This window comes from Narcine bancroftii, chromosome 12 (assembly GCF_036971445.1).
Source record: "Narcine bancroftii isolate sNarBan1 chromosome 12, sNarBan1.hap1, whole genome shotgun sequence".
Lineage (NCBI taxonomy): Eukaryota > Metazoa > Chordata > Chondrichthyes > Torpediniformes > Narcinidae > Narcine > Narcine bancroftii.
Window position 1 is genome coordinate 51843007 of NC_091480.1, and position 10000 is coordinate 51853006.

A 10000-nucleotide genomic window follows, 5' to 3' on the forward strand; every position below is an offset into this window, starting at 1 on the left:
ATGAGATGAAGACAAAGAGGAAGAAGGAGAAGAAGAAGAAGAAAAAGAAGGATAAGAAGTCGAAGAAGAAGATGAAGAAGAAGAAGAAGAGGAAGAAGAAGAAGAAGAGGAAGCAGAAGAAGAAGACAAAGAAGAAGAAGACAAAGAAGAAGAAGACAAAGAAGAAGACAAAGAAGAAATAGATGAATACAAAGGTGAAGAAGAAGACGAAGACAAATGAGAAGAAGAGCATGAATTCTAAATGAAGATGAAGACTAAGACGAAAGAGAATACGATGAAGATTTAGAAGAAGGAGAAGACAACGAAGAAGAAGAAGAAGATGAAGACCAATATGAAGAGGATGAGGAAGATGAAGAAGAAGAAGAAGAAAAGAAGAAAAAAAACAGTAGAATAAGATGAATTAAGTGACTAAGAAGAAGGAGGAGGAGGAGAAGAAGAAGATGAAGAAGAAGGAAAAGAAGAAGAAGAAGAAGAAAAAGACAAATTAGAAGAAGTTGAAGACGAAGACGATGAGATGAAGACAAAGAGGAAGAAGAAGAAGAAGGTGAAGAATAAGAAGAAGAAGAAGAAGAAGGTGGAGAAGAAGAGGAAGAAGAAGAAGGAGGAGGAGGAGGAGAAGAGGAGGAAGAAGATGAAGAAGATGAAGAAGAAGACGAAGAAGAATAAGAAGTAGATGAAGACAAATACAAAGTAGAAGAAGAAAAAGCAGTAGAATAAGATGAAGAAGAAGACTAAGAAGAAGACTAAAAAGAAGATGAAAGAAGAAGAAGATGATGATGATAGAGGAGGAGGAGGCAGAGAAGAAGAAGAAGAAAAAGGTGATGTAATAGAAGAAGAAGAAGAACATGAAGATGAAAACGAAGACAAAGATGAAGAAGATTAAGACAAAAAAGATGAAGAATAAGGCAAAGACAAAGACGAAGACAAAGGGGAAGACGAAGAAGAAGAAGCATATTTAGAAGAGGAAGATGAAGACGACGAGATGAAGACAAAGAAGAAAAAGAAGAAGTAGGAGAAAAAAAGAAGATTATGAAGAAGAAGAAGAAGAAGAAGAAGAAGAAGAAGAAGAAGAAGAAGAAAATGACGAGGACGAGGAAGATGAAGAAGAACAAGAAGAAAAGAAGAAGAAAAAAACAGTAGAATAAGATGAATTAAGTGACTAAGAAGAAGGAGGAGGAGGAGAAGAAGATGAAGAAGAAGGAGAAGAAGAAGAAAGAGAAGAAGAAGAAAAAGACAAATTAGAAGAAGTTGAAGATGAAGACGATGAGATGAAGACAAAGAGGAAGAAGGAGAAGAAGAAGAAAAGAAGGATAAGAAGTCGAAGAAGAAGATGAAGAAGAAGAAGAAGAGGAAGAAGAAGAAGAGGAAGCAGAAGAAGAAGAAGACAAAGAAGAAGAAGACAAAGAAGAAGAAGACAAAGAAGAAGAAGACAAAGAAGAAATAGATGAATACAAAGGTGAAGAAGAAGACGAAGACAAATAAGAAGAAGAGCATGAATTCTAAATGAAGATGAAGACTAAGACGAAAGAGAATACGATGAAGATTTAGAAGAAGGAGAAGACAACGGAGAAGAAGAAGAAGATGAAGACAAATATGAAGAGGATGAGGAAGATGAAGAAGAAGAAGAAGAAAAGAAGAAAAAAAACAGTAGAATAAGATGAATTAAGTGACTAAGAAGAAGGAGGAGGAGGAGAAGAAGAAGATGAAGAAGAAGGAAAAGAAGAAGAAGAAGAAGAAGAAAAAGACAAATTAGAAGAAGTTGAAGACGAAGACGATGAGATGAAGACAAAGAGGAAGAAGAAGGAGAAGAAGAAGAAGAAAAAGAAGGAGAAGTCAAAGAAGAAGACGAAGAAGAAGAAGAAGAAGAAGTAGAAGAAGAAGAAGCAGAAGCAGTAAAATAAGAATATGAAGAGGAATTAGATGCAGAAAACGAAAGATGAAGAATAAGAAGAAGAAGAGGAAGACAAAGAAGAAGAAGAAGAAGAAAAAGAAGAAGGAGAAGAAGAAGACGAAGAAGAAGATGAAGAAGAAGAAGAAGAAGAGGAAGAAGAAGACAAAGAAGAAGAAGACAAAGAAGAAGAAGACAAAGAAGAAGTAGATGAATACAAAGGCGACGAAGAAGACGAAGACAAATAAGAAGAAGAGAATGAAGTCTAAATGAAGATGAAGACTAAGACGAAAGAGAATACGATGAAGATTTAGAAGAAGGAGAAGACAAAGAAGAAGAAGAAGATGAGGACAAAGATGAAGAGGATGAGGAAGATGAAGATGAACAAGAAGAAAAGAAGAAGAAAAAAACAGTAGAATAAGATGAATTAAGTGACTAAGAAGAAGGAGGAGGAGAAGAAGAAGTAGATGAAGAAGAAGAAAAAGTAGAAGAAAGAGAAGAAGAAGAAGAAGAAGAAGAAGAAGACAAAGACAAATTAGAAGAAGTTGAGGACGAAGACGATGAGATGAAGACAAAGAGTAAGTAGAAGGAGAAGAAGAAGAAGAAAAATAAGGAGACGAAGAAGTCGAAGAAGAAGACGAAGAAAAAGAAGAAGGAGAAGAAGAAGAAGAAGACAAAGACAAATTAGAAGAAGTTGAAGACGAAGACGATGAGATGAAGACAAAGAGGAAGAAGAAGGAGAAGAAGAAGAAGAAAAATAAGGAGAAGAAGAAGTCGAAGAAGAAGACAAAGAAAAAGGAGAAGAAGTAGAAGAAGAAGAAGAAGAAAAAGGAGAAGAAGGAGAAGTAGACGAAGAAGATGAAGAAGAAGAAGAAGAAGAAGAAGAAGAAGAAGAAGAAGAAGAAGGTGAAGAATAAGAAGAAGAAGAAGAAGAAGAAGGTGGAGAAGAAGAGGAAGAAGAAGAAGGAGGAGGAGGAGGAGATGAGGAGGAAGAAGAAGATGAAGAAGATGAAGAAGACGAAGATGAATAAGAAGTAGATGAAGACAAATACAAAGTAGAAGAAGAAAAAGCAGTAGAATAAGATGAAGAAGAAGACTAAGAAGAAGAAGACTAAAAAGAAGATGAAAGAAGAAGATGATGATGATAGAGGAGGAGGAGGAGGAGAAGAAGAAGAAGAAAAAGGTGATGTAATAGAAGAAGAAGAAGAACATGAAGATGAAAACGAAGACAAAGATGAAGAAGATTAAGACAAAAAAGATGAAGAATAAGGCAAAGACAAAGACGAAGACAAAGGGGAAGACGAAGAAGAAGAAGCATATTTAGAAGAGGAAGATGAAGACGACGAGATGAAGACAAAGAAGAAAAAGAAGTAGGAGAAAAAAAAGAAGAAGATTATGAAGAAGAAGAAGAAGAAGAAGAAGAAGAAGAAGAAGAAGAAGAAGAAGAAGAAGAAAATGACGAGGACGAGGAAGATGAAAAAGATGAAGAAAAAGAAGATGAAGTAGAAAAAGAAGGAAAATGAGACAAAGACAAAGTAGAAGAAGAAGATGAAGACGAAGATGAAGAGGATGAGGAAGATGAAGAAGAACAAGAAGAAAAGAAGAAGAAAAAACAGTAGAATAAGATGAATTAAGTGACTAAGAAGAAGGAGGAGGAGGAGAAGAAGAAGATGAAGAAGAAGGAGAAGAAGAAGAAAAAGAAGAAGAAGAAAAAGACAAATTAGAAGAAGTTGCAGATGAAGACGATGAGATGAAGACAAAGAGGAAGAAGGAGAAGAAGAAGAAGAAAAAGAAGGAGAAGTCAAAGAAGAAGACGAAGAAGAAGAAGAAGAAGAAGTAGAAGAAGAAGAAGAAGCAGAAGCAGTAAAATAAGAATATGAAGAGGAATTAGATGCAGAAAACGAAAGATGAAGAATAAGAAGAAGAAGAAGAGGAAGACAAAGAAGAAGAAGAAGAAGAAAAAGAAGAAGGAGAAGAAGAAGACGAAGAAGAAGAAGAAGATGAAGAAGAAGAAGAAGACAAAGAAGAAGAAGACAAAGAAGAAGAAGATAAAGAAGAAGTAGATGAATACAAAGGCGACGAAGAAGACGAAGACAAATAAGAAGAAGAGCATGAAGTCTAAATGAAGATGAAGACTAAGATGAAAGAGAATACGATGAAGATTTAGAAGAAGGAGAAGACAAAGAAGAAGAAGAAGAAGATGAGAACAAAGATGAAGAGGATGAGGAAGATGAAGATGAACAAGAAGAAAAGAAGAAGAAAAATACAGTAGAATAAGATGAATTAAGTGACTAAGAAGAAGGAGGAGGAGAAGAAGAAGTAGATGAAGAAGAAGAAAAAGAAGAAAGAGAAGAAGAAGAAGAAGAAGAAGAAGAAGACAAAGACAAATTAGAAGAAGTTGAGGACGAAGACGATGAGATGAAGACAAAGAGTAAGTAGAAGGAGAAGAAGAAGAAGAAAAATGAGGAGACGAAGAAGTCGAAGAAGAAGACGAAGAAAAAGAAGAAGAAGGAGAAGAAGAAGAAGAAGACAAAGACAAATTAGAAGAAGTTGAAGACGAAGACGATGAGATGAAGACAAAGAGGAAGACGAAGAAGAAGAAGCAGATGTAGAAGTGGAAGATGAAGACGACGAGATGAAGACAAAGAAGAAGAAAAAGACGAAGAAGTAGAAGAAAAAAAAGAAGATGATGAAGATGAAGAAGAAAGATGAAGAAGAAAATGACGAGGACGAGGAAGATGAAAAAGATGAAGAAAAAGAAGATAAAGAAGATGAAGTAGAAACAGAAGAAAAAGAAGGAAAATGAGACAAAGACAAAGTAGAAGAAGAAGATGAAGACGAAGATGAAGAGGATGAGGAAGATGAAGAAGAACAAGAAGAAAAGAAGAAGAAAAAACAGTAGAATAAGATGAATTAAGTGACTAAGAAGAAGGAGGAGGAGAAGAAGAAGATGAAGAAGAAGACAAAGGAGAAGAAGAAGAAGAATACAAAGACAAAGACAAATTAGAAGTTGAAGACGAAGACGACGAGATGAAGACAAAGATGAAGAAGAAGAAGGAGAATAAGAAGAAGAAGTAGAAGAAGAAGAAGAAGAAGAAGAAGCAGAAGCAGTAAAATAAGAATATGAAGAGGAATTAGATGCTGAAAACGAAAGATGAAGAAAAATAATAAGAAGACAAATAAGAAGAAGACAAAAAAGAAGGAGTAGAAGAAGAAGAAGAAGAAAAAGAAGGAGAAGAAGAAGACGAAGAAGAAGAAGAAGTAGAAGAAGAAGAAGAAGAAGAAGAAGAAGCAGAAGCACTAGAATACGAAGATGAAGAGGAATTAGATGCAGAAAAGGAAAGATGAAGAAGAAGAGGAGAAGGAAGATGAAGAAGAAGAAGAAGAAGAAGAAGAAGAAGAAGGAGAAGAGGAAGACAAAGATGAAGAAGAAGAAGAAGAAGAAGAAGAAGAGGAAGAAGAAGACAAAGAAGAAGAAGACAAAGAAGAAGAAGACAAAGAAGAAGTAGATGAATACAAAGGCGACGAAGAAGACGAAGACAAATAAGAAGAAGAGCATGAAGTCTAAATGAAGATGAAGACTAAGACGAAAGAGAAAACGATGAAGATTTAGAAGAAGGAGAAGACAAAGAAGAAGAAGAAGAAGATGAGGACAAAGATGAAGAGGATGAGGAAGATGAAGAAGAACAAGAAGAAAAGAAGAAGAAAAAAACAGTAGAATAAGATGAATGAAGTGACTAAGAAGAAGGAGGAGGAGAAGAAGAAGTAGATGAAGAAGAAGAAAAAGAAGAAGAAAGAGAAGAAGAAGAAGAAGAAGAAGAAGACAAAGACAAATTAGAAGATGTTGAGGACGAAGACGATGAGATGAAGACAAAGAGTAAGTAGAAGGAGAAGAAGAAGAAGAAAAATAAGGAGACGAAGAAGTCGAAGAAGAAGACGAAGAAAAAGAAGAAGAAGGAGAAGAAGAAGAAGAAGACAAAGACAAATTAGAAGAAGTTGAAGACGAAGACGATGAGATGAAGACAAAGAGGAAGAAGAAGAAGAAGGTGAAGAATAAGAAGAAGAAGAAGAAGAAGGTGGAGAAGAAGAGGAAGAAGAAGAAGGAGGAGGAGGAGGAGAAGAGGAGGAAGAAGATGAAGAAGATGAAGAAGAAGACGAAGAAGAATAAGAAGTAGATGAAGACAAATACAAAGTAGAAGAAGAAAAAGCAGTAGAATAAGATGAAGAAGAAGACTAAGAAGAAGACTAAAAAGAAGATGAAAGAAGAAGAAGATGATGATGATAGAGGAGGAGGAGGCGGAGAAGAAGAAGAAGAAAAAGGTGATGTAATAGAAGAAGAAGAAGAACATGAAGATGAAAACGAAGACAAAGATGAAGAAGATTAAGACAAAAAAGATGAAGAATAAGGCAAAGACAAAGACGAAGACAAAGGGGAAGACGAAGAAGAAGAAGCATATTTAGAAGAGGAAGATGAAGACGACGAGATGAAGACAAAGAAGAAAAAGAAGAAGTAGGAGAAAAAAAGATTATGAAGAAGAAGAAGAAGAAGAAGAAGAAGAAGAAGAAGAAGAAGAAGAAAATGACGAGGACGAGGAAGATGAAGAAGAACAAGAAGAAAAGAAGAAGAAAAAAACAGTAGAATAAGATGAATTAAGTGACTAAGAAGAAGGAGGAGGAGGAGAAGAAGATGAAGAAGAAGGAGAAGAAGAAGAAAGAGAAGAAGAAGAAAAAGACAAATTAGAAGAAGTTGAAGATGAAGACGATGAGATGAAGACAAAGAGGAAGAAGGAGAAGAAGAAGAAAAGAAGGATAAGAAGTCGAAGAAGAAGATGAAGAAGAAGAAGAAGAGGAAGAAGAAGAAGAAGAGGAAGCAGAAGAAGAAGAAGACAAAGAAGAAGAAGACAAAGAAGAAGAAGACAAAGAAGAAGAAGACAAAGAAGAAATAGATGAATACAAAGGTGAAGAAGAAGACGAAGACAAATAAGAAGAAGAGCATGAATTCTAAATGAAGATGAAGACTAAGACGAAAGAGAATACGATGAAGATTTAGAAGAAGGAGAAGACAACGAAGAAGAAGAAGAAGATGAAGACAAATATGAAGAGGATGAGGAAGATGAAGAAGAAGAAGAAGAAAAGAAGAAAAAAAACAGTAGAATAAGATGAATTAAGTGACTAAGAAGAAGGAGGAGGAGGAGAAGAAGAAGAAGAAGACGAAGATGAAGAGGATGAGGAAGATGAAGAAGAACAAGAAGAAAAGAAGAAGAAAAAACAGTAGAATAAGATGAATTAAGTGACTAAGAAGAAGGAGGAGGAGGAGAAGAAGAAGATGAAGAAGAAGGAGAAGAAGAAGAAAAAGAAGAAGAAGAAAAAGACAAATTAGAAGAAGTTGCAGATGAAGACGATGAGATGAAGACAAAGAGGAAGAAGGAGAAGAAGAAGAAGAAAAAGAAGGAGAAGTCAAAGAAGAAGACGAAGAAGAAGAAGAAGAAGAAGTAGAAGAAGAAGAAGAAGCAGAAGCAGTAAAATAAGAATATGAAGAGGAATTAGATGCAGAAAACGAAAGATGAAGAATAAGAAGAAGAAGAAGAGGAAGACAAAGAAGAAGAAGAAGAAGAAAAAGAAGAAGGAGAAGAAGAAGACGAAGAAGAAGAAGAAGATGAAGAAGAAGAAGAAGAAGAAGAAGACAAAGAAGAAGAAGACAAAGAAGAAGAAGATAAAGAAGAAGTAGATGAATACAAAGGCGACGAAGAAGACGAAGACAAATAAGAAGAAGAGCATGAAGTCTAAATGAAGATGAAGACTAAGATGAAAGAGAATACGATGAAGATTTAGAAGAAGGAGAAGACAAAGAAGAAGAAGAAGAAGATGAGAACAAAGATGAAGAGGATGAGGAAGATGAAGATGAACAAGAAGAAAAGAAGAAGAAAAATACAGTAGAATAAGATGAATTAAGTGACTAAGAAGAAGGAGGAGGAGAAGAAGAAGTAGATGAAGAAGAAGAAAAAGAAGAAAGAGAAGAAGAAGAAGAAGAAGAAGAAGAAGACAAAGACAAATTAGAAGAAGTTGAGGACGAAGACGATGAGATGAAGACAAAGAGTAAGTAGAAGGAGAAGAAGAAGAAGAAAAATGAGGAGACGAAGAAGTCGAAGAAGAAGACGAAGAAAAAGAAGAAGAAGGAGAAGAAGAAGAAGAAGACAAAGACAAATTAGAAGAAGTTGAAGACGAAGACGATGAGATGAAGACAAAGAGGAAGACGAAGAAGAAGAAGCAGATGTAGAAGTGGAAGATGAAGACGACGAGATGAAGACAAAGAAGAAGAAAAAGACGAAGAAGTAGAAGAAAAAAAAGAAGATGATGAAGATGAAGAAGAAAGATGAAGAAGAAAATGACGAGGACGAGGAAGATGAAAAAGATGAAGAAAAAGAAGATAAAGAAGATGAAGTAGAAACAGAAGAAAAAGAAGGAAAATGAGACAAAGACAAAGTAGAAGAAGAAGATGAAGACGAAGATGAAGAGGATGAGGAAGATGAAGAAGAACAAGAAGAAAAGAAGAAGAAAAAACAGTAGAATAAGATGAATTAAGTGACTAAGAAGAAGGAGGAGGAGAAGAAGAAGATGAAGAAGAAGACAAAGGAGAAGAAGAAGAAGAATACAAAGACAAAGACAAATTAGAAGTTGAAGACGAAGACGACGAGATGAAGACAAAGATGAAGAAGAAGAAGGAGAATAAGAAGAAGAAGTAGAAGAAGAAGAAGAAGAAGAAGAAGCAGAAGCAGTAAAATAAGAATATGAAGAGGAATTAGATGCAGAAAACGAAAGATGAAGAAAAATAATAAGAAGACAAATAAGAAGAAGACAAAAAAGAAGAAGGAGAAGAAGAAGAAGAAGAAGAAAAAGAAGGAGAAGAAGAAGACGACGAAGAAGAAGAAGTAGAAGAAGAAGAAGAAGAAGAAGCAGAAGCACTAGAATACGAAGATGAAGAGGAATTAGATGCAGAAAAAGAAAGATGAAGAAGAAGAGGAGAAGGAAGATGAAGAAGAAGAAGAAGAAGAAGAAGAAGAAGGAGAAGAGGAAGACAAAGAAGAAGAAGAAGAAGAAGAAGAAGAAGAAGAGGAAGAAGAAGACAAAGAAGAGGAAGACAAAGAAGAAGAAGACAAAGAAGAAGTAGATGAATACAAAGGCGACGAAGAAGACGAAGACAAATAAGAAGAAGAGCATGAAGTCTAAATGAAGATGACGACTAAGACGAAAGAGAATACGATGAAGATTTAGAAGAAGGAGAAGACAAAGAAGAAGAAGAAGAAGAAGATGAGGACAAAGATGAAGAGGATGAGGAAGATGAAGAAGAACAAGAAGAAAAGAAGAAGAAAAAAACAGTAGAATAAGATGAATGAAGTGACTAAGAAGAAGGAGGAGGAGAAGAAGAAGTAGATGAAGAAGAAGAAAAAGAAGAAGAAAGAGAAGAAGAAGAAGAAGAAGAAGAAGACAAAGACAAATTAGAAGATGTTGAGGACGAAGACGATGAGATGAAGACAAAGAGTAAGTAGAAGGAGAAGAAGAAGAAGAAAAATAAGGAGACAAAGAAGTCGAAGAAGAAGACGAAGAAAAAGAAGAAGAATGAGAAGAAGAAGAAGAAGACAAAGACAAATTAGAAGAAGTTGAAGACGAAGACGATGAGATGAAGACAAAGAGGAAGAAGAAGGAGAAGAATAAGAAGAAAAATAAGGAGAAGAAGAAGTCGAAGAAGAAGACAAAGAAAAAGGAGAAGAAGAAGAAGAAGAAAAAGGAGAAGAAGGAGAAGAAGTAGACGAAGAAGATGAAGAAGAAGAAGAAGTAGAAGAAGAAGAAGAAGAAGGTGAAGAATAAGAAGAAGAAGAAGAAGAAGAAGGTGGAGAAGAAGAGGAAGAAGAAGAAGGAGGAGGAGGAGGAGAAGAGGAGGAAGAAGAAGATGAAGAAAATGAAGAAGAAGACGAAGATGAATAAGAAGTAGATGAAGACAAATACAAAGTAGAATAAGAAAAAGCAGTAGAATAAGATGAAGAAGAAGACTAAGAAGAAGAAGACTAAAAAGAAGATGAAAGAAGAAGATGATGATGATAGAGGAGGAGGAGG

At 35.1% G+C, this 10000-nt stretch overlaps 1 protein-coding gene and 1 pseudogene across 1 annotated transcript; both read left to right on the forward strand.

Annotated features, from left to right (window-relative positions):
* The first annotated feature begins 1936 nt into the window (after positions 1–1936).
* On the forward strand, positions 1937–5397 carry LOC138746613 (uncharacterized). The gene is given in 4 exon segments (XM_069904906.1): positions 1937–2094; positions 2617–2827; positions 3808–3947; positions 5250–5397. Coding segments are annotated over 4 exon segments (657 nt in total).
* Positions 5398–8248: 2851 nt separating this feature from the next.
* Positions 8249–10000, forward strand: part of LOC138746614 (DNA ligase 1-like) — a 3863-nt pseudogene continuing 2111 nt past the window's right edge.